Source organism: Phoenix dactylifera, chromosome 2, assembly GCF_051530095.1.
Source record: "Phoenix dactylifera cultivar Ajwa chromosome 2, Ajwa_hap1_PhDact_Kaust_v1.1, whole genome shotgun sequence".
Lineage (NCBI taxonomy): Eukaryota > Viridiplantae > Streptophyta > Magnoliopsida > Arecales > Arecaceae > Phoenix > Phoenix dactylifera.
Window position 1 is genome coordinate 58,738,707 of NC_143191.1, and position 23,784 is coordinate 58,762,490.

The 23,784-nt window shown below is 38.2% G+C and overlaps 1 protein-coding gene and 1 long non-coding RNA gene across 3 annotated transcripts; both read right to left on the reverse strand.

Moving 5' to 3' along the window:
- Positions 1–1,475: 1,475 nt before the first annotated feature.
- On the reverse strand, positions 1,476–23,345 carry LOC103723192 (ADP-ribosylation factor 2-like). 2 transcript variants are annotated; one of them, XR_016399673.1, is made up of 7 exons: positions 23,198–23,345; positions 7,921–7,991; positions 7,578–7,697; positions 3,728–4,024; positions 3,121–3,239; positions 2,930–3,011; positions 1,476–1,718 (listed from the first exon to the last, which is right to left on the reverse strand). XR_016399673.1 is itself a non-coding variant. In XM_088717195.2 (6 exons), the coding sequence occupies exons 1-6, from the start codon at positions 23,343–23,345 to the stop codon at positions 1,713–1,715; spliced, it is 546 nt and encodes a 181-aa protein (XP_088573321.1). In that variant the 3' UTR covers positions 1,476–1,712. The 2 variants fall into 2 exon arrangements, 1 of the variants encoding a protein (XP_088573321.1); XM_088717195.2 differs by lacking the exon at positions 3,728–4,024.
- Positions 1,782–2,923, reverse strand: LOC148714987 (uncharacterized). The gene is made up of 2 exons (XR_015975922.2): positions 2,110–2,923; positions 1,782–1,963 (listed from the first exon to the last, which is right to left on the reverse strand). It is a non-coding gene; the product is annotated as an uncharacterized LOC148714987 (long non-coding RNA).
- Positions 23,346–23,784: the final 439 nt, after the last annotated feature.

Consider the following 23,784-nt stretch of genomic DNA (forward strand, 5'->3'; position numbering starts at 1 on the left):
CTTAAGATTCAGTGGTTAGCTCGGCATCACGGCTCTTTTCCTGTTTCTTTTTATTATTATTATTTCTTTCTTTTTTTTTTCCCCCAAAGATGTTGATGACTCCTTTCCTTTTGACAACGCCTACCACACAGCAGCTTATGATCAGATTAGTAAATCGCCGGAAGCCAATGGAAGCCCTGAGGATCTCCTGTAGTGTGTTATATCAAAACGGCCCGTATGCGTGGTGCGATGTAACGCTGATGGGCCGAGTGGGGGGAATAATTAAAGGTGAGGGAGCCTTCCTTTATCTATTCCCCCTAATCCATGAGTGAAGAGTCGGAACCCTTCCTGTCTCCAAATTGAGGGAGGGAGGCAGGCCCGCCCACCTTCTCAAGGCCCCCACCAGCGCGATACCATCCGTCCCCACGAAAAGATGCGCTTTTCCCCCGAAAATAGAACATTGAATAATATCTTACCACCCCGCCCAAGCAAGCAAAAGGCGCCTCACGGAGGCTGTGGAGCTAGCTTCGAGCCTCGAGTTCCGGGGGGCTTTTCTTAAAGAATAAAAGGGCGTTTTGTTCTTCCCCCTCAACGGTGACAGGGAGTGAATATCACTGGATAGACACTGCTAGGAGCACCGGATGTTTCCTCTAGCCAATCACAGAAGGGTCTGCCACGACATGGTCGCAGCATGGTCTGCCTTGATTCGGTCAAGCTCCTGTATACAGCCCGCTCTCTCCAAAGTCCAAAGCCGCGCCTCCTACCGAACTACTCACTGGGAGCACACCAAGCACCGCACTTAACCAGAAAGGCTTCGCATTGAGGTATAACCTTGAAGCAACCAGATTATCTGAGGGCCCATTTCGTATTGCGTTTCTTTTTCTATTCTTTGTTTTCAAAAACTTAAGAAAATAAATGAGCCAGATTTAACGTGCATGAGAAAACCCTTCGATTTTTTCTTTTTTCTTTTTCTGCAATCGTTTGTAAAGCCCTTAGAGATTTTGGCACCAAAATTTTCTTGCTCTCAAAAAGGAGTAAAAATAAAACAGGGAACATCTGAATTTTTTCGCAAATGCTTCCTTCAACATCAATCTTTGTATGGTATTTGACTAAGTTGCAAAAAATAAAAATCCCAGCATGCTGCAAATTAATCAATAATTTGGATTTTTAATCTAAATAGTCTATAACTAGTTGTAGTCATGAGTTATATTATTACCGTTCGTATGTATTTGCCCGACGCAAAAAGATTAGAATTCCAAAGCTTAAGCAATTCCGAGAAAGGATGGGTGGTCAACCATAGAACCTGTTCAGCGATGGCTGTGATCTTTCAATAACAGCAACCTGAACCCCACAAGAAGCAGGATAGCCGGGTGACTGCTTCATGTAAGGAGCAATTATATGAAGCATGTTTCAGCAATTTTCAGTGACCATAAGGTATTCCTTCCTCCAACCTTTTGGTGTTCAGAATCGTGAATTACCATGAAATCGACTGGTGGTTGCAGAATAAAACAAGGCATTGCAGATTGAAGTTCACAAGAGAACCTCAAGCAAATTCTATTACAGCTTGCACAGACAGGTTGGTTCCAGAGTCAAAAAGCTGAGTTCGCTCTGGGACTAGATACAAGACAAGACAAGACAAACAGAAGCAGCAGTTCTACAGTCATAATCCTCAAGAAACCTAGATAATATTTACCCCTGCATCCAGAAGCACACGAAAAGGCACCATGATCGCCCTAGGCCTGCAACAAACAAACAAGATATTGAACATAGAAGGCGGGCTGCAACAAACACATGTCAAGAAAGAATAGAATGACATGGAATATTTTAATGCAGCTTGGCATAAGCTCAACACTCCATTAACATTTGAGTCCAAGGAGAGAAAATCTGCCCTGCCTCTAAAATTCTCTGCTCTATTTGATATGCAAAACCTCTTCTCATGCCTAATCTAAACACTCCATATTAGCGCGCGCACTTCCTTATGGACCTACACAAGGATAACTTTCCAGAAACCTAATTAGTGTCTTAATAGACATACTTCACAACACTAAGACAAATTAAATATACTTTTCACCAGCAGCAGCACTAATTGTAGCACACTATTTTTGAACAACTAAATATCTAGCGCATCACCTTTGAAGAGATATTTTGCAGCATCACCTTCCTGCTTCCAGTTTGGCGGTCATCTACAAATTCACTTTCTAATACAACTGATAGTCATCATGATCAAGCTGAAATGAAGAGCCTTGTCAAAGAACTCCTGAAAAGACCCAGGTCTCATACCAAATGTTAATGTCCTGAAGGAGTTTTGTGCACTTCCTAAAAGGCCCCCCACCCTTCTTCATATTCTGTCACGTTCCTCATTATGCCACTGCTTACAGTTTACGGTTGATATATAGTACCACTGAGTTGGCACCTTATATTGACTCACAAGAACAATGCAGCTACCAACAATCTGCAGCTGACAGGAATATCTGATGGCAAGAACCTTTGACTTTGATAGTAATTCTATAAATTAATGAGCTAATTATCATATGACAAAATCAAACCTCCAATCATGAACCCTACATGGGCAACAGAAATAAAGGTTTTTCCATCTCTCATGATGGTGGTCACCCAGAAACTTCTTTGCAGTTCTCAGTATGCCATAGAAATTACTCTGGCAAAGCCCCACAAATTACCCCTTTGTCAGGCTGCGCACCAAGCCCCAGCTAGGTACAACAGTTTGTATCTTTCCATCTACTCCTGCTTCAAGAACAATATAAACATGCTTTGAAAGGTAAAGAAATTATGTCATTTAATGCACCCTCACCCATACCTTCTGACCAATAACCACATAAAATTTTAAATTTGTTTTACATTTATAGCCTTCTCAAAAACACAAAGATATGCATTTAACCTCCAAGCTAAGAGATAAAATAAAGACAAAGTTATGGTAATATCAAGTAAAGACCTTGTTAGCGATGTTGTTGGAAAGCCAATCCAGCCCTTCATAAAGACCCTCTCCAGAAGTTGCGCAGGTGCTCTGAATGTACCTGAAAATCGAAGAAGAGCAAATTAACTCTTTGTAAGAGGAAATACCCAGATAAGAAAGCGTCAACATGAATTAGTTGGCAAGAGTATCAAAAAAGACAGAAGGTATACCAATGGCGTTGGCGCAAAGAGTGAAGACCAAGCTTATCAGTGATCTCTGCTGCATTCATAGCATTTGGAAGATCTTGTTTGTTTGCAAACACAAGTAATACAGCATCTCTCAGTTCATCCTGTCATATTGTACAACATTGAGTCCATTATTTCTTCCCTGATAATCATTTCAATCCACTAAACCCACATGAGAAAACATGAGCAGGAACAATCTATTAAATATTCTGGGAAAAATAAGGCGATACTGCACAAAAGCAGATATAAATGTGCATTTACCAGATATAAACAGATCATTGTTTGATACGCAATACAAGTAGATCATTTTTTCTTGTTTAATACATGATACAAATAGGTCATTTTTTCTTGTTTAATACACACACAAATACATGCATACATGTATACACAAATTCATGCATGCATACATCCAGACATACATACATATATACATGTATACACACATACATCTTCAAGAGGGATATTAATACCTGAAAGTCTTAAAAATCCAATCGTTTAAGGCTGGTTGCCTATATCTCGGAAATAGATTAAAAGAACATAATGTAGAAATAATAATTCTAACAACTAAAATATTTAAAAAAGTTTGACTTACCTATATGACCCTAATCTACACCCAAGCATATAGAGACAGCCTTGTAAATTATGAGGCCTGCCATGCATTTTATCATGCAATAAGTAGAGACACATGTTGCGAAGGAGAATAAACAAGCTGATTGTTTAATAATGTAGCTGTTCATCATGGAGATAAGTCATAGTCTCTGGGAGCAGGATGATCTTATGAAAGTTCAGAGATGAGCCATAGTCTCATGAAGCAAGATGAGTTCAAGAATTTATTCTTTGATTCCCTAAGAACTGCATTGTCGATGAGAGCTTGAGTTTTGAAAATGTCCTGCAACACTACAAAGCTCCCATTAATGGACGAGCTATATAAGTTTGAGCATGACACATCAATGATGAGCAATCTTATCTACTCCATTAATGCGTATAAATGGACAACAATGACAACTAGGATAGAGGATGATTATGTATATATGAATTTTGGTGCAAGCATGGATGATAGTAATGGTGGCTGAAAATTAATAATGAGAAAAAATTTATTGATATATATCTGTTCTAATATACGACCTCCAGAACAATCTGTGCATGAGGCATCCTCCCACTGTTGGTGACTTCACTTGGTTTTGCATCCAGTTTTCCCATCCTATTTTCAAGACTGTTTGCTTGATGTAGCTGAGTTGATTAGAGCATGCGTTTGTTAACCATAAGATCACAAGTTCAAGCCTTTGTTCTATCATTTATTATTTACTCAGATGAAACTTGCACATTTTGTCTTTCAAAAGAATTTGCATTGCCCATGCAATATACTAATTCCATCAATGTAAAACATTGGAAATGATGAAAATCATGTTTTGGTTGCTTTCATACAATCTGTTTTGTCAAAGTTGACAGGTTACAGAAGCTGGGAAGTTAGTTTTAGGGAAAAAAAGGCTCCTTCCTGATCTATCATACAAAAAGAAAAAAAAGCAGATTTTACACAAAATTAGGTTTCCTGATTAGTTGTCTTCTTACCATTCAAAGATTATCAAACAGCACACTAAAGTATACCATAACCTATTATCAGCTATTTTTTTCTTAAAAGTTTACAAATTTAAACCATGTTGTAGGATTAGTTTAGGATTCTATACGCTGAACGTCCAAATCAGAACCCTGCCCACTATAAAGCAATCAGAAGCAACCTAGAATAATGTTTGAAGCATATCATAGCATTATCTCAGTGTATTCTCCACTAGGTTTACATTTCTAACAATGCAAACAATATTAAGATGGATTTGTAGGCATCACTTGATTTATTTGACTTCTGGATGATATGGAATTGATCTGCAATCACATGCAAGTTCTATCAGCTATCCTTATTTCCAAATAAATGCATGGATAAGTGGCTTATATAAGAAAGAGCATGTCTTTAGCTCTCATAGACCATGACTATTTAGCCCAAACAGGTATCAGGACTGCTTTTGAGCACTTCAAGGCACAGCAAGATGAACAGCACACCAGACATGACTGTAATCTGAGGAATTTTTGGGCCTGTAAATGGCACCACCAAGCCAATAAATATTACTAAGGTTGGTTCTAGCATGTTTTTGCTTGAGAGAAGGTCCTTAACTTCAATGGTTGGTTACATAAAAATATTCATGAGGCTAGTTCTAGTTTTACCATGAGATAGTATGGGGACCAAGCTGATTCGGCACCGTGCGGATCCATACCATGCCATTTGAGGGTGTATCAACACACTGAGAACCAAAGAGAGGGGGCAAGGGAGAAGGAGAGAGAGGGGGAAAAAAAGAGAGGGAGGGAGAGGGAGAGGAAGGGAAGGAGAGAGAGGGAGAGGGATAGAGAGGGAGAAGAGAAGAAGAGAGAAAGAAGGAGAGGAAAGGAGAGAGAAGGGGGGGGGGGGGGGGGGAGAAGCCGAGGCCTCCGGACTCACTTGAGAGTTCGCGAGGGTTTTCAACAAAGAGGCTTCTGACGAGGCAACCGAATCGGGATGGCATCCAAATCTGGCAAGAGAAAGGGGTTGTGGCATCGTTACAGGGTGAGAACTGCATGAAAGAGAGAGAGAGAGAAGCAGGAGCTTACCGAGCATCGCAAGGCAAAGAGCGAGAGAGCGCTCGAAGGCTCTCCAAGATCTCGGGAAGACGAGGTTTTTTTTTTTTTTAAATAACCCGAACTGTTAAAATAGACCAGACTATCCCGAGTTAGTGTCGGTTCGGTTCGGTACAGGTCGAATCACCCGGGTCGGTGTTGGTCCGGTTTGGTACAGGCTGAACCGCCCGACATCCTTTGATAAGGACAACTTGCATTCTCAAGTGACAAACAATTCAATTCTAACTTTGTTCTATCCATGGAGGCGAGAAGCTTGTAGGGACCAAAGTGATTGTGAATGAACATCAAATGAAACTAAGTAAATTAAAAATAACATACATAACCAAAGAGATGAACATGGTTACGATACATTTGGACAATGATATGGAAGATATAGAAATATCATATGATCCATAAAGCAAGCAGCTGATTTGTTAACCTAACAAAATACAAAATGCAAGTAGATATGTAAGCCAAAGTTTTAAAACTGGACCAAATGGGCTAGTTGAACCAGTTCAACTACTAATAGGAGAGATCTATAATCCCATCACACACATAAAAGTAAAAACTCTTCTATTTTGTAAGAAAGAGAAAACCACCAAGTAAATAGGTAAATTGTTTGAATCGCTTTGGGTTCAACTGAACTGGATGTTTTTTTTGGTTGATAAAAACTCTTGATTTGGAAATTATCATTTTCATTCTCCATCTTTATTCTCTCATCCTACTCGACCACATGACCTCTTTCTTCCTTTGCTAGTATCAGCAGTAAGGGTGAACCGCCTATGGTGACAAGTGGAGATGGTAGATGTAGGTTATTGGATTCTCTCCCTCCCTCCTCCATCCCATCCACCATTTTCACGTGCAGCTTCTGGTCGCCTCCTTCTCTCTCTAGCCCCTACTCTTGCCATCCCTCTTCCTGTCTCTTAGAAAAAAAAAATCTCATAATTGGCCTCTAGCGGCTGTATGGGGCTCGAACCTCCAAGCCTCCCCTCCCCCCCCCCCCCTAGCTGTTCTTTTCATCCCCTTCATCTCCCCTTTCTCAGTGCTCTCTCTCTCTCTCTCTCACTCTCCCTACCTTGGAATGCCAAATTTTTTCACTCACTTGATGCCTGTGTTAGCTGTGCATGGAAACGTAAAGCATAAAGGCCCTAAGTAGGAACAGTTCTGAAACATTGTTGTCATTTATTCCATGTAAAATTAGCTAAAACTGTCAAAGTAATTGGTATGGTATTTAAAAATGTTTAAGATGCTGATATTGGCTCGAGTGCTGCTGATCTTTTAGTCTTCCTCTTGTTTTGAGCCTTCAACAATTCATAATCTCCTCTATTTCCCAGCTTTTTCTCAACCTCATAAATTAAAGTTGATTGCAACTTGTTAACTATAAATTATAATGCTACATGATAATAAAAAGTAATAAGTATTGTTTGGAAATTGCTAACAAATTTTAAATATTTGTCCTTTTTCTTTCATAAAAATGTATGTATAAGTTTTATTTTTTTAACTAGTTAATTCTAGTATATTTATTTTCAAAAGTAGTCATGGTTCGACTCCAGTTGATGGGGTGGTTGAACTAATGACCCATGACCCTGCCAATTGTCCAGGTTGATCGACGGTCCAGGTATGAAAATATTCATATAGACAATAATAATAATTCAAGAAATACCAATTTAAGAAAGTTCTGTGCATTGCTACATTCAACTAAAATCACTTAACTACTATGCAGACTAGCAGGATCTCAAGATATGAATGCAATGTCAAAAGGATCATAATTGAGTCTCAGGGAAAAGGAGGAAAAATGAAACCTCATTTAACATCCTGTGCAGCTCATCCCTAGCTTCAATAATACGATCTCTATCATTGCTGTCTACCACAAATATCAAACCCTGTGTGTTCTGGAAGTAGTGCCTCCAAAGTGGACGGATCTATAAAACAAAGAATAGCATTTCTCATACAAATAATCCAAGAAACAGAGACATGTATATTAAAATCCTTTCATAAAAATCCCAATAACATGACACTTAGATATTCAAAATCAAAATGACTTAATAATTACCATGCTTCTCAGATCATTTAACATAAAAGCAAGTTCTTCACAAGAAAAAACAATGTGGATTGCATCCAAGAAAATGCTAGTGGAATTCATACCTTGTCCTGACCACCAACATCCCATACAGTAAAGCTGATATTCTTATATTCCACAGTCTCCACGTTAAATCCTAAGAAGAAACATCTCCGCTATCATCTCCGCTATCCATATCAAGACACCATAAAGAATACTAAAATACAATTTTTTTTTTCAAGAATTGAGTTCCCAAAGGAAGATTTTTCATAAACTTGAGCCCGCTATGATGACTTAAGTGAAACAAAGTTAATAAAATTCTCAGCTATGCCTAAATATATGATTCATAGCTACAAAGACAATACCTTAAAAGTGGATAAAAAACCAAAATTTGCCTTGTCAAAGAAAAAGACAATTTAGCCATAAATATCAAACATAAAAGTGAAATAGAAGCATCCCAAAAGGCACTCTTAAAAATAAAAAATTAAAATAGCATCTGCAAGAGTAAAAGAAAAGTCTTGAAAACATACCTTGCCACAATAAAGTTCAATAAATTAGATAGTTTCATACTAACACTTATATAAAATTTAGGTAGGAGACATGGATTAGAATAGTCAATCAAGCTACATGTAAGTTCTCATTCTTAAACACAGACTAGGTTTTTCTTGCATTCATATTTATTAAAAAGAAATCACTACAAGAAAATTTTGAACTTTTATATGTGAATTAATTTGATAACTTCTTGTAATAATGGTATGATCTGATTCAGAATATAGATCATTGACCCAACAAATGTGCCAATAACTGATCACAAAGTATATGCTTAACTAAAGAGGTGGAAGTACAAATGCACTAACACATGAATTAAACTACAGAAAATAATATAAACATATATCCAATATGTAAACATAAAGGCACATATACAAAACTACATCCCATAACCATAACCATCTAGCCTTGTCCCAACTATACAAAGTCACATATATGAATCTTCCCTCACTAGGCATTCCTATCTAGGGCGGCTACCTATAATTTTATTTCAAGTTTTCTCATATTTTTTTCCTCACTGTGGATGGTACCATCTCCAAGAATTAGAGCTTGGGTAATTATAGTGCAAGTAGGTCTCCAACCATATTATTAAAAAAAAAAGTCAACTTTTAATCATGTTAACTTAGGCCTTCCCCTGCTCTTGCCACATTCTTCAACAAAGATTCTAGTAACCCTCAAGGATCTCTCGAGATCTTTAACATATGCCTATACCATTTCAATCAATCATCAATTTTTTCTTAATAGGAGCAACTCTTATAGATTCCCCAATACTCATGTCTCACTCTTATTCCTAGTGTTACACAACATCTCAACTAGAGCTATCAATGTTCATGAGTATATTGTCTTTGGTTATTATTTAAGTAAAATTTATCGTTATATTGATTTATGAAATGTTGAACAACACAAATAGGTGTACATATCAACCTTTAGGTTGTAACTTGATGGCTTTATTATGCAACTAATAGCTGTTATAGATCCTGGAGCCCATGGATCTTGATAATGGCCTATGAAAAAAAAACAACGGTTCAAGCTCTATCCATTCTCCCATTTGATCAGATCAGAGACGTTTCCATCCTCTCTCTCTCGCACATACACGCACACAAATTTCTCCTCAAAATCTATCTTCTTCATATCTAAATATACAACCCGAACTCCTGAGTCCTCCCCAGCACCACTCCTCCAAATCTCTCAATGTTAGGATCCCATTTTCCCTTCTTCCCTCTTTACCTTCTTCAATGACGGAAATGGTGATAGGACCTTGGTTGATGATAACTAGGGTCGATATCAACTAAGATGGGGTTAACTACGATGGGAGATAGTGAAGCTACCTGATTCATGCTCGTGTGTGGCTTCTTTAGCTCCCTCTCCGTCTCCCTATCTCTCCCTCTCATTATGTTTGTGTGTGTGTCTATGGGTTTGCGGGTGGGTGATTGTGTTGGAAGGAGAAATTGACCTCACTCTTCTCTTAGGGTTCCTTCAACCTGATAAAGTAAATGTTTTTGAGCCAAGAGTGCTCAGTTTGAGCTGGCTTAAATTTAGGCAAGCCAATCAGGAGCTAGGCCTATCTAACTTGAGCCGAGATTGAGCTGGCCATATTTAATTCTAAGCTTAGCTTCAACAAGCCCTAACTTGTGTTCGGCTTGTTACACTGATTCTCAACATTCTCATATATGCAACATTCAAGTTGTTTCTTTGGACCCTTTTCATTACTAGACATTACGAACCACATAATATTGCAAACCTTATTGCCTATCCATCAACTTTTCCTCTATGTTGCCGTTGATGGCATACATATTGACCACATAATACCTGAAAAGCACATCTCTACTTCATCCAACCAATTTTAATTCTACCACATGTCTTCATATAATTTTCCATTATTCTTTATAATAAACCTCATACAACAAATTTATCATTTTGTGGTATTTCTTGTCCATTAATCTTGATTTGGGCCTCCTCTTCATTTTTGTTTTCACTAAAATTACATTTTATATGCTATATATCCTTTAAAGCTTTCTTCCATAAATCCACTCTAGCATTTAATCTTGTTCTTTTCTCATTAATCAACACTATATACATATGCATATAATACAAATAAATTCATAAAATTATTGGATGCATAACAATAAGTTTATGATGTGGAAGGGAAAAGGATTTTGGATAGCTACAAAACCAAATTGAATGCTAAGAACCAAAGAAAAGTCCAATCCCCAATGGGTTCAAAAAATTGATACTAAATCAATATAAGATAGGATCAAAAAAGGATATATAGAGTTTGTTGTGGTTTAGGGTTCATGAAAATGAAAGAATTGCTGAAAACTCCAAATGGCCTGAATTTTGCATTAAAGTGAGCTAGGGAGACATATTTTGCATGGGAAGTTATGGTCGATGTGCATGTTTAAGGTTGAAAACCATGAGTCTAGGATTTAGTTAGTCCCTTCGGGTAACCTTGTAAAGGAACATAATGCTTTTCAAGTTCCATGTTAATTTATAGCACATCTATATTTAGGTTTTAGTTGGACCAAGGAGGCTGCAAAAGGAGAAATGGAAAAAGAAGGAAAGGTGGGATAAAAGCTAGTGTAGGTATTTTCAAGTTTTTAGGATTTTTTTTTTCCGTAGAAAGGTTCGAATAAGACATTTAAAGAGACAGATTTCAAATAGAAGAAAAGGGAAAACATAATCAAGATGAACTCGTCATCACTATATAGAACTTTACAACTCTTCAAGTTGGTTGAAGGAATCATCAAGCCAATAGATAAGTCATGCCATGAAAGAAGAGAAGCTCAAGGACTTAGTTTAACTGATATGTTTTAAGTTTATGAAGATGGAGGAATGCTACTAGGATTCAAAAGCACAAAGGAAAGAAACATGCTTTTTGTAAGATAGGTTCACTAAAAACAAAAGAACATCACTTTTAAAAGAAATATTCTCCGAAAAGGAGAGCTTGAAAAGCCTTTCTTGAAGAAACTTCTTTCATATGACCAAAATAATACCTCAATTACAAAGTTTGAATTTGCATGAAAAAGCATTGTAATTAAAAAACCCAAATCCTCCTAAAAAATTTATTTGTAAACCAAAGCTCAAAATAAAATATCCAATCAGAATACCAAATTCCCCTAAACAGCTGAGGACAATGATACCTGAGGATGATAGTGTTATTTTGATGATTAACAAGCAATTATCTAGAGTATGTTATAAGTTAAATTGATACTTCATTTATAAGACTATTACTCTCAGGATATTTGTATAAATTGATATAGATACATTTCATTGTTTATTTGAATGAATCTAACCTTGAGATGCAGCAAAGTGTAGATTGAGTCGACCCAAATGATGATTGGGTCGACCCCGGCACATCAAGAAATCATTTGGCACACTTCTGCAAAAATGGCACAGATGAACAGTGAGTGGGTCGACCCAAGGAAAGCATGAGTCGACCCAAACATCAAGATCCTCAAAACAAGACAGAACAATGGTTCTCTGGATTCACTGAGAGGGTCGACCCAAGAAGTAGTTGAGTCGACCCAAGCTTGAGTCGACCCAAACCCTGAGAGGGTCGACCCAAAGGCAAGACAGAAAAGAAGACAGAAAATGGTTCTCTGGAATTACTGAGAGGGTCGACCCAAGAAGAAGTTGAGTCGACCCAAGTGAACTTTGAGTCGACCCAAAGAATGGTTGGGTCGACCCAAGGAAAGGAAGGCTGAATTTCAAGTTTCTGTGTTTTCTGAGAGAGTCGACCCAAGGAATGTTTGAGTCGACCCAAGTGAAAGTTGGGTCGACCCAAGGACAGGTTGAGCCGACCCAAACACGGGCTGAAGCATAACGGCTAGTTCTGCAGATGTACTTTTTGTCCTTCCCAAAGTCAGTAACGGCTAGTTTTTGAATTCTAACCATTGGGGCTTGTTCAATGGATGTAGGAGACTATTTAAAGTGGCACTATTCATCAGATAGAACAACCTTTTGAAAGCAATATCAAAGAGTACACAAGAAAACAAAAGTGCCCTAAGCTTCTTCATCCAAGTGCTTCATTCAAGAATCAAAGAAAGGGGTTGAGCAGATTCAAAGAGTCATCAAGAGCTCCATCCTCCCTTGTAGAGTGAAGCATTCTTGACAAAGAAGAGAGAAGCCACTTCAAAGCGATAAATATTTTCTATACTCTTCTTTGTAGTTTATATTGTTTCATTTGCTCATTTAGGAGTTTAAATCTTCCTTCTTTATTTGTTAAACAACTTGTAAAGGTTGGTTGGTGAGCCCGAAAAACCAACGGAGTAGGTTGATTGGTGAACCCGGAAAACCAATTGTAAAGGTTCGTTGGTGAGCCCGTAAAACCAACAAAGGTTTTTGGTGAACCCGGAAAACCAAAGTGTAAAGGTTCGTTGGTGAGCCCGTAAAACCAACAAAGGTTTTTGGATTGTGAGCCCGGAAAACAATCCAACTGTAATCCGCGAGATTATAGTGAATTCCCAAGGGGTCGCTTGGGGAGTGGACGTAGGTGCTAAGGAGAGCACCGAACCACTATACTTTGTGTTGTTTGTGTTGTGATTTGCTTTAGCTTACTAACCATCCATTTGACTTGAGTAAGATAGTTTAAATTTAAAAAGAAACCAATTCACCCCCCTCTTGGCTTGTCACCTTGAGCAACAAGTGGTATCAGAGCGAGGTGCTCTAATAGTACTCATTGATCTCACAATCAAGAGTTAAAGATCATGACAACCCAAGTGGGATGTTCTATGAGTGAGGGGCAATCCACAAATAGACCACCTCTATTTAATGGCACAAACTACACATATTGGAAAGCTAGAATGAGGATATTCATTCAAGCTTCAGACTATGAACTATGGCAAATCATCACTAGAGGACCTCACACACCCACACTTAACATAGAGGGCACTATCATACCCAAACCAGAAATAGATTGGAATGAAAGTGATAGAAGATTAGCACAGTTAAATGCAAAAGCTATAAATATACTTTACTGCTCATTAGATGTAAATGAATTTAATAGAATATCTACTTGCACTACTGCCAAAGAAATTTGGGACAGACTTGAGGTCACACATGAAGGGACCAATCAAGTTAAGGAGTCAAAGTAAACATATTAGTACACAAGTATGAATTGTTTAAAATGGAATCTACTGAGTCCATAACTGATATGTTTACTCGTTTTACTGATATTATAAATGGGCTTAAGAGTTTAGGAAAGTCTTACTCTAACTCTGATTTGGTGCGAAAAATTTTCAGGTCTCTACCAAGGAATTGGGAGGCCAAGGTAACCGCTATTCAAGAAGCAAAGGACCTCAACACACTGCAGTTAGAGGAGCTTCTAGGATCACTCATGACCCATGAGTTGACAATGAGGCAAAATTCAGAAGATGAGGTCAAGAGAAGAAAGCCCATTGCCCTAAAAACTACCACCCCTAAACAACTAACTGAATCAGAAGATTCAGATGATGATGAAGAAATCGATGAAGAAGGGATGGCTGTGCTTGGAAGAAAATTCAGAAAATTTATGAGAGGTAAGAATAGGTTCCATAAAAAGAAACCCTTCCTTAAAGGTAACTCAAGCAAAGAAAAGGGTAAGGACAAAGAAAAGGAAAAAGAAACTCCCATTTGCTATGAGTGTAACAAACCCGGGCATTATAAGATAGATTGCCCAGATTTGAAGTGGATGGCAAGAAAGTTGAAAAAGAAGAATTTCATGGCTGAATGGAGTGAAAGTGAGGAATCAAGTTCGGAGGAGGAAGATCATCAAGAGACGGCCCAAATGTGTCATATGGCCAATGACGATGAGGTGTGTCTTACAGCTGATAAAGTAGAAAAACGATGGTATCTAGATAGCGGCTGTTCAAGACACATGACCGGTGACGTAGATCAATTTGTCACCTTGGAATCAAAGAAAGGTGGAGTAGTAACCTATGGAGACAATGGTAAAGGGCATATCATTGGAAAGGGTAAAATTTTCATTGCTCCATCTATTTTTATAGAAAATGTCTTATTAGTTAAGGGTTTGAAACATAACCTTCTTAGTATAAGTCAATTTTGTGATAAAGGGTTTAAAGTTACATTTGAAGCATCTGTATGCATAATCACTAATCCTAAAGATAATAGCATTGTACTTATAGGACAAAGGCAAAGAAATATTTACTTAGTAGATCTTCATGAGTTAGGCAGGAAAAATGGTTTATGCTTAATTACTAATGAAGAAAAGAAAAATGAAACTAGTTGGCTTTGGCATCGAAGATTAGGACATGCTAGTATGGAATTAATATCAAAACTAGTTAAAAAGGAATTAATAAAAGATGTGCCAAAATTGATCTTTGAAAAGGACAAAATATGTGGACCATGTTCATTGGGAAAACAAACTAAATCATCTTTCAAATCGAAGAATGTAGTATCAACAACTAGACCATTTGAACTCATACACATGGATTTATTTGGACCTACTAGAACTACAAGTCTAGGAGGGAAGAAATATGGACTAGTTATTGTTGATGATTTTTCAAGGTATACATGGGTTTCATTTTTGGCACATAAGAATGAAGCATTTTCAGAATTTTTGAAACTATATAATAATATCATAAATGAAAAGAAACTCACCTTAGTAGCAATTCGAAGTGATCATGGTACGGAATTTGAAAATCAACACTTTGAAGAATTTTGCACTAAAAATGGAATATCACATCAATTTTCAGCACCTAGAACGCCTCAACAAAATGGGGTTGTTGAAAGGAAAAATAGGACATTGGCAGAAATGGCACGCACAATGTTGTGTGAGTCAAATCTTCCAAAATACTTTTGGGCTGAAGCTATAAACACTGCTTGCCATATTCTAAATCGAGTTTTAATACGACCTATAACCAAGAAAACTCCTTATGAACTCTGGAAGAATAAGAAACCAACTGCTAAATATCTTAAAGTTTTTGGATGTAGATGTTTCATCTTAAACAATGGCAAGGAGGATCTAAGTAAATTTGATGCCAAGTGAGATGAAGGTATCTTCTTAGGATACTCCACATCTAGCAGGGCATACAGAGTATTCAATAAAAGAACCTTAGTAGTGGAAGAGTCAGTCAATATTATATTTGATGAGTCTGATAGTGAGTCTGCTAGGAAAGAAAATATTGTTGATGATGATACAGGAATTATCGATTTTGAAAAGTTGAATATTGATGACGTGCCAAATCAAGATAAGGGAGATGATAGCGTGCCACCACAATCCCAAAACTTGCCAAAGGAATGGAGGTATGCATATGGACATCCTAAAGACTTAATCATTGGTGATCCATCTCAAGGGGTAAGAACTCGATCATCTCTTAGGAATTTAAATGATTATCTTGCTTTCGTTTCACAATTAGAACCTAAGACTTATGAAGAAGCTGAAAAAGATACTAACTGGATAAATGCCATGCAAGAAGAATTAAATCAATTCAAAAGAAGTAATGTATGGACATTAACTGAAAGACAAAAGCATAATTCAGTAATTGGAACAAAATGGATATTTAGAAATAAATTAGATGAAAATGGATTAGTTATAAGAAATAAGGCTAGACTTGTAGCTAAGGGATACAATCAAGAAGAAGGAATAGATTTTGATGAGACATTTGCTCCTGTAGCTAGATTAGAGGCTATTAGATTACTTCTAGCATTTGCATGTTTCATGGATTTCAAATTATATCAAATGGATGTGAAGAGTGCATTCTTAAATGGTTTTATTGAGGAGGAAGTATATGCAGAACAACCTCCAGGTTTTGAGAATCATGAATTGCCAAATCATGTCTTTAAACTACATAAGGCATTATATGGATTAAAGCAAGCACCTAGGGCTTGGTATGATCGATTAAGCAAATTTCTGCTTAATAATGACTTTAGTAGAGGAAATGTAGATAAAACTCTATTTCTCAAAAGAAAGGACAAAAATCTATTAGTGGTACAAATATATGTAGATGACATAATCTTTGGTGCCACAAATGATACTCTTTGCAAAGAATTTACTGATTTAATGCATGGAGAATTTGAAATGAGTTTGATGGGAGAACTAAGCTTCTTTCTAGGATTACAAATCAAACAAACTAAAGAAGGCATTTTCATTCATCAAACTAAGTATACAAAGGAAATACTAAAGAAGTTTGGGAATGAAAATCATAAGGGAGTAGGCACTCCAATGAATCCCACTAGCAAGCTAGACAAGGATGAAAAAGGGAAGAGTATTGATATCAAGCTCTATAGAGGACTAATTGGATCCTTGCTCTATCTTACTGCTAGTAGACCCGACATCGTATTTAGTGTAGGAATATGTGCTAGATACCAATCGGATCCTAAGGAGTCACATTTAAGTGCTGTTAAGAGAATCCTTAGATATTTAAGAGGAACTACCAATATAGGGCTATGGTACTCAAGGGACTCCTGTCTAAATTTGCTTGCGTATTCAGATGCTGATTTTGCCGGATGCAAATTAGATAGGAAGAGCACAAGTGGCACATGTCAATTCTTAGGAAATAACTTAGTATCATGGTTTAGCAAAAAGCAGAATTCAGTGGCACTGTCCACAGCTGAAGCTGAATATATAGCTGCTGGTAGTTGTTGTGCTCAAGTATTATGGCTTAAGCAACAACTAGAGGACTATGGAGTTAAACTAGATAATATTCCTATTAAGTGTGATAATACTAGTGCCATCAATCTTACTAAAAATCCAGTTCAGCACTCTAAAGCCAAACACATAGAAATAAGGTACCATTTTATTAGGGATCATGTGCAAAATGGAAATATATGTATTGAGCATATATGCACTGAAAAACAATTAGCCGACATATTTACGAAACCATTGAGTGAAGATAGATTCTGCATGCTAAGGAGGGAATTAGGCATATGTGATCCTTTTTATTGAAGAAATATAAAAGAGAGCTAGTAGTCTCATGATACATTCTTCCAATTTCTAAAATCCCATGAAACATGAGTCAAATTTGTTATCTAGAGATTCCTTACTCATGTATCATTGTCCGATAAAGAGTTTATAAGGATTGGAAGCAAGAAAAATTCTTAGAAGCAAAAAGGAAGAGAAAAGAAAAAATTCTGCACTTGGGTCGACCCAACCCTGAATAGGGTCGACCCAACGTTGAGTCGACCCAAGAAAAATCTTGAGTCGACCCAACGTCGGGACCCCACTGTTAAAAGGGGACCCGAGAGCATTGTTAGGGCACTGTTTGCCCTTGTCCTCTTCTGAATACTCTAATCCCCACTCTCCAAACTCCTCCAAACTCCTCCAAACAGTAAATTACCTTGAGATCTTAGAGAAATGGGACCCAAAAGAGCCGTAGCCAAGAGATCCGGAAGAGTCACACGGATCCAACGGGAGGAAAAGCAACCTACGGAGCCATCTACCGTGTCTCCACGACGTGAGGCACGTGCGGAGGCCCCTCCTCCTTCCCCCTCAGTGATACTTGCAAGATTTGCGGGGAGACCGGTTACAACGGGGAGAAGGATCCATTCCGAGTTCTTTGATCAAGAAGGGTTTCGGTTGAGGGAATGGATCCAAAGGCAAGGTTGGGAGTATCTTTGCTCCCTAGACGTGATGATCTACTCCGGATTGGTTCAGGAGTTCTATGCCTTCCTCAAAACTGGTATGGGAGGGCTTGTTTCGGAAGTTCGAGGGGTTCGAGTTCGAGTTTCCGAGGAGAGCTTGAGTGAGCTACTTCATCTACCCTGCGTAGGAGCCACTCCGGAAAAGCCTGAAAACAAAATGAGAGCTCTACAGTTGATCATGGAAAATGAGAACTTCGACTTTTCCGCGAAGGTAATAGCTAGTTCTCTTACTGCTGAAATGAGATTACTACTCAGTATAATAAATAGAATCTTATTTCCAAAGACCGGGAGATTCGATCTCATCACAGAGCGAGATCTAGCAGTGATGGAGTGTATGATTCAGGGGATTCCCCTAAATCTTCCGACCATGATACTGAGACAGATGAGGAAGGTGATGTGCAACTCCAGGGTATCACTACCTTATGGTATGATACTCACCTTGATTTTTCGACAGCACGGTTTAGCTCTCGAGGAGGAGGCATCCAAGAGTCTGCATCATACTGACACATACACTGCACGGACACTTATACGCATGGGATATGAGAAAGTGAACGGGCAGTGGATTCACACTGGAGCAGGCATTCAGGGTGAGGCATCAGAGGGAGATGCACCAGAGGATGAGGATGAGGAGCATATGGATCATCCTCCTGCACCTTCAGAGGCTGGACCATCATCATCCGTTCCTCCGAGAGATACGAATGAGTTCTGGAGCAGGATGACTGAGCTCATGTCAGCTCAGGCGAGGACTATCACTGACGGGCTGACGAGCCGATTGGACGCCCGATTGGACGTCATGTCTGCTGAGATCAGTGATCTGAGGCAGCAGATAGGAGCACTCCGGAGAAAGAGAGAGACCCATAGACCATCTGTGCCACAGGCTGCTGAGTCAGAGATTTCGGCACAGAGTCATCCAGCTCGTCGTGCTCCACGCCAGACACAGTCTCACCAGGCTCGACCTCCCCTCGCCACATACACTAGGAGGATGAGGACTAGATCCCAGCCGTTAGAGTCTCCCTAGGCTGATCTTAGCATCTATGTTTAGAGCCTAGGCTAGATATCTAGTTCTCGTATGTATTTTGCTTTTATCATGTATCTTTAAAACTTTGATTCAGGAACATTGTATCTGTTTTTGTTTTTGGCATGAATGTATGAAAATGTTCCCATTTTGATCAATGAAATTTGAAGTTTGGTATTTATTGCATCTTTCCCATGTATCTTTTTGATGATAACAAAAAGGGGGAGAAGTAAAGAAAGAGTATTTATTTTAGAAGAAGTAAAGATCTTAGGGGAGAAGTAAAGATATTGTTTAGAGTAAATAAAGTAACAAAAAGGGGAGAACTAAAGATATCTTTAGAGTAAGTAAAGAAAGATTAATAAGAGCAAAAGTAAAGAAAGTTAAAGAAAGGAGAAGTAAAGAAAAAGAAATAAGAAGTTATGTAAAGAAAGAGAAATAAGAACTTATGCAAGAAAAGAGAAATAATTGGGCAAACAAATTGAAAATCATATAAGAAAGCTTATACATCCAAGGGGGAGCAATTTGTAACAATGAAAATCATCAAATCAAAAATTTCTATCAAATTTCAGAATTTGGCACATATAATTTCAGAATTTGGCACATATAATTTCAGAATTTGGCACGCACCTCTCGCACCCCGATACATAACCTGAAACTCATATTTTATCTCTAATTTTTGAAGTTTCATCGTTAATGAATTATAAATGAAAGGGGGAGCAATTCAAAAAGTCAAATTGGCAACATTTAAATGAAATAGGGGGAGATTTCACTCTTATATATGAAAAGCTGAAATTCAGCAAGTTAAGCCCTTTTAAAAACTGATCTTAAAGACAAGTATCAATAGGCTCATACTCTTTATTTTGTAATCATCAAAAAGGGGGAGATTGAGGATGATAGTGTTATTTTGATGATTAACAAGCAATTATCTAGAGTATGTTATAAGTTAAATTGATACTTCATTTATAAGACTATTACTCTCAGGATATTTGTATAAATTGATATAGATACATTTCATTGTTTATTTGAATGAATCTAACCTTGAGATGCAGCAAAGTGTGGATTGAGTCGACCCAAAGGATGATTGGGTCGACCCCGGCACATCAAGAAATCATTTGGCACACTTCTGCAAAAATGGCACAGATGAACAGTGAGTGGGTCGACCCAAAGAAAGCATGAGTCGACCCAAACATCAAGATCCTCAAAACAAGACAGAACAATGGTTCTCTGGATTCACTGAGAGGGTCAACCCAAGAAGTAGTTGAGTCGACCCAAGCTTGAGTCGACCCAAACCCTGAGAGGGTCGACCCAAAGGCAAGACAGAAAAGAAGACAGAAAATGGTTCTCTGGAATTACTGAGAGGGTCGACCCAAGAAGAAGTTGAGTCGACCCAAGTGAACTTTGAGTCGACCCAAAGAATGGTTGGGTCGACCCAAGGGAAGGAAGGCTGAATTTCAAGTTTCTGTGTTTTCTGAGAGAGTCGACCCAAGGAATGTTTGAGTCGACCCAAGTGAAAGTTGGGTCGACCCAAGGACAGGTTGAGCCGACCCAAACACGGGCTGAAGCATAACGGCTAGTTCTGCAGATGTACTTTTTGTCCTTCCCAAAGTCAGTAACGGCTAGTTTTTGAATTCTAACCATTGGGGCTTGTTCAATGGATGTAGGAGACTATTTAAAGTGGCACTATTCATCAGATAGAACAACCTTTTGAAAGCAATATCAAAGAGTACACAAGAAAACAAAAGTGCCCTAAGCTTCTTCATCCAAGTGCTTCATTCAAGAATCAAAGAAAGGGGTTAAGCAGATTCAAAGAGTCATCAAGAGCTCCATCCTCCCTTGTAGAGTGAAGCATTCTTGACAAAGAAGAGAGAAGCCACTTCAAAGCGATAAATATTTTCTATACTCTTCTTTGTAATTTATATTGTTTCATTTGCTCATTTAGGAGTTTAAATCTTCCTTCTTTATTTGTTAAACAACTTGTAAAGGTTGGTTGGTGAGCCCGGAAAACCAACGGAGTAGGTTGATTGGTGAACCCGGAAAACCAATTGTAAAGATTCGTTGGTGAGCCCGTAAAACCAACAAAGGTTTTTGGTGAACCCGAAAAACCAAAGTGTAAAGGTTCGTTGGTGAGCCCGTAAAACCAACAAAGGTTTTTGGATTGTGAGCCCGGAAAACAATCCAACTGTAATCCGCGAGATTATAGTGAATTCCCAAGGGGTCGCTTGGGGAGTGGACGTAGGTGCTAAGGAGAGCACCGAACCACTATACTTTGTGTTGTTTGTGTTGTGATTTGCTTTAGCTTACTAACCATCCATTTGACTTGAGTAAGATAGTTTAAATTTAAAAAGAAACCAATTCACCCCCCCCCCCCCCCCTCTTGGCTTGTCACCTTGGGCAACAATACCTATATCGATTGATGAGAAATTAATCTTTCCATGATCCATATACTGATGGTTTGACATTTTTCTTCCAATCAGTCACTGTCCAACAACCCAACTCAATGGATCATTTAGTTAATCTACAAGCTTTAGTGTACCTTTGATCTGCTAATCTGGTCTGCATTTGCATTATCTCAACTAGTCCACCTTGAGGAAAACTTGGTCTTGAGTGGCTAAGATAGTATCAGCAAGTCTTTGTTGATATGAGGCCTTAATTCCTACTTCAATTGACCATTCATCATATTTGTTATTATCATCATGCTAACAGATATTCTAAAGAATATAGTTAAAGGTAGATGTTTTGTAAGAGACTGCAACTTGGCAAGTGGAATTATTCTTATACTCATTGAAAACCTCATTATTTAGTGGCAAAATTTCATCATGAAGCTTTAGCATGAAATGTTGAACGAGCAACTTCCATGTGACCTTTAAGTTTCCTTGCAGTGTGGCTCTTACAATGATGAGAAAGACTGGATGGCAATGATGGAATATCTTAAGTTACTAGAACTTCTTTAACTTCTTCTGTCAGTAGGGCATGAATGACACAATGAGGAAGCTTGTTAAAAACTGCAGTCTTGTAGTTTTTTTTACCAAAGCTTCTCCAACTTTTCATTGGCCTTGAGATGGTCTGTCAACATTCAAATTTAGCATCCCAATCATGAATAATTTCAAAATTTTGCAACCATGAGCAAGTAAGAAGAATAGGTGTGATCACAATTGGGATGCCAATACATAACATTAAATCCCTATATTTACCATTTTTGACAGTGATGAAGAAAGCAGAATGTATGCCATGATTTGTGCAAGAACATGTATTGCATATACGGTTGCTGTTGTAGCTTTCAATTCAACCAGAGTAAAAGGACAAAAAGAAAGTCACTAGTGGATTCTTAGATTTCTTAGTTCCAGCTCTAACACAAACCTTATTTTTTGCAGACGTCAAATGTATGTTACATAGATGCAGTCTATGTTGATGATGTTCATAATTGCAAAGCTCAGTTCTTGATATCCATCATGTTTGCAAGGCAACAGGTCATGGCAGTCCAAGTTGCAACAATATGGAGTTCTACAAAATAAGGAGGCCAAGCACATCAAATTTGAAAAGGCAGGAGATGTCGGTTTCTTCAGAAATCAGGTATCATACAAGACAAACATTAGGTATACCAGGAAATAATAGGAACCGGTGCCATGTTACAAAGGCATCATTCGACCACAAGGTCTGCTAAGTAGAAGGTGCCATCCTTGTGAGCCTAGAGCAGAAGATTATTGGGTGACTTGTCCTATGGTGAAGAGACCCCACCCCTTCACCATGTCTAACCTTTACATAGCATTCTCTTGAATGAAGTCTGACTAGAATGACCTGTGCTCTCCTAATAAGGCTAGGTTAGAAAGAGAAAACAATGAACGAGGAGAGGTTGAGGCTTGGTGCACAAAGAAAAGATAATTAAAACACCAGATAAACGACACCGAAAAAAAGAGAGGAGAAAGGTACTCAGTTGGTATGTATCCCCCAGCTTGTCCTTCTAATGAAAAAATATATATTAAGCTGCCGACCGAGGACAAGGTTTCATATGCAGTTCTACACGTTATCTTAATAAGATGCCTTTACCATTAGTGATTGATCGAGTTGGACGTTAGAAATGGAAAAGAAAAGAAAGCAAAAAGAAAGGCTTCACATCATTTCCACATAATATTTTTGTTTCTCATCGCATCTAAACAGTGTCATAAAACTATGACAGAAAATGAGAATGTCAACAGGTCCTTCCTAAGCACGTCGATACGTACCGATGGTAGGGATCGTGGTGACTATCTCTCCCAGCTTGAGCTTGTAGAGTATGGTAGTTTTACCAGCAGCATCGAGACCAACCATCAGAATGCGCATCTCCTTCTTGGCGAAAAGCCGGCTGAAAAGCTTTGTGAAAGTCAGCCCCATCTCCCTGCCTCGTTCATAACAAACAAACCCCTCTCAAAGCTCAGTTCCTTCAAAGACCCTCGGAGCACAATGCGTGAATAAACAAATTCAACGATTCGGGATCGTTTTTCAAACGGATCTGTTACTTAACGCTGGAAAACAGCCCCAGAAATAGGCGAGCATCGCGAAGAATTCTACCAATGCTTTTCACATATTCAAGAACTGGACAGACTTAACCGGCCAGGCTAATAAAAATCGAAATTCAGAAAAAGAAAATGAGAACAAGACCCTTTTTTGATATCAAACGAAGAAAAGCAATAAATCCAGGTTTTGTTTCTCTATTTTTTTTTTCTTGAAAGTTCTCTCTCTTGTCTTCAAGAGAAGGATGCGCAGATTTGATAAGAGGAAGAAAACGATTCGGGGGCCAAAAGCGATTGCTCGTGCATTCTAATGGGCCGAA

What these genes read in the sequence shown, in the direction of transcription:
- LOC103723192 (XM_088717195.2), bottom strand. Translation starts at nt 23,345, where the DNA reads ATGGGGCTGACTTTCACAAAGCTTTTCAGCCGGCTTTTCGCCAAGAAG. An exon ending in CACCACGATCCCTACCATCG is followed by an intron (nt 7,992 to 23,197) that starts GTACGTATCGAC and finishes GTTTCTTCTTAG; the next exon opens with GATTTAACGTGGAGACTGTG. An exon ending in TGCACAGGATGTTAAATGAG is followed by an intron (nt 3,240 to 7,577) that starts GTTTCATTTTTC and finishes ACAATATGACAG; the next exon opens with GATGAACTGAGAGATGCTGT.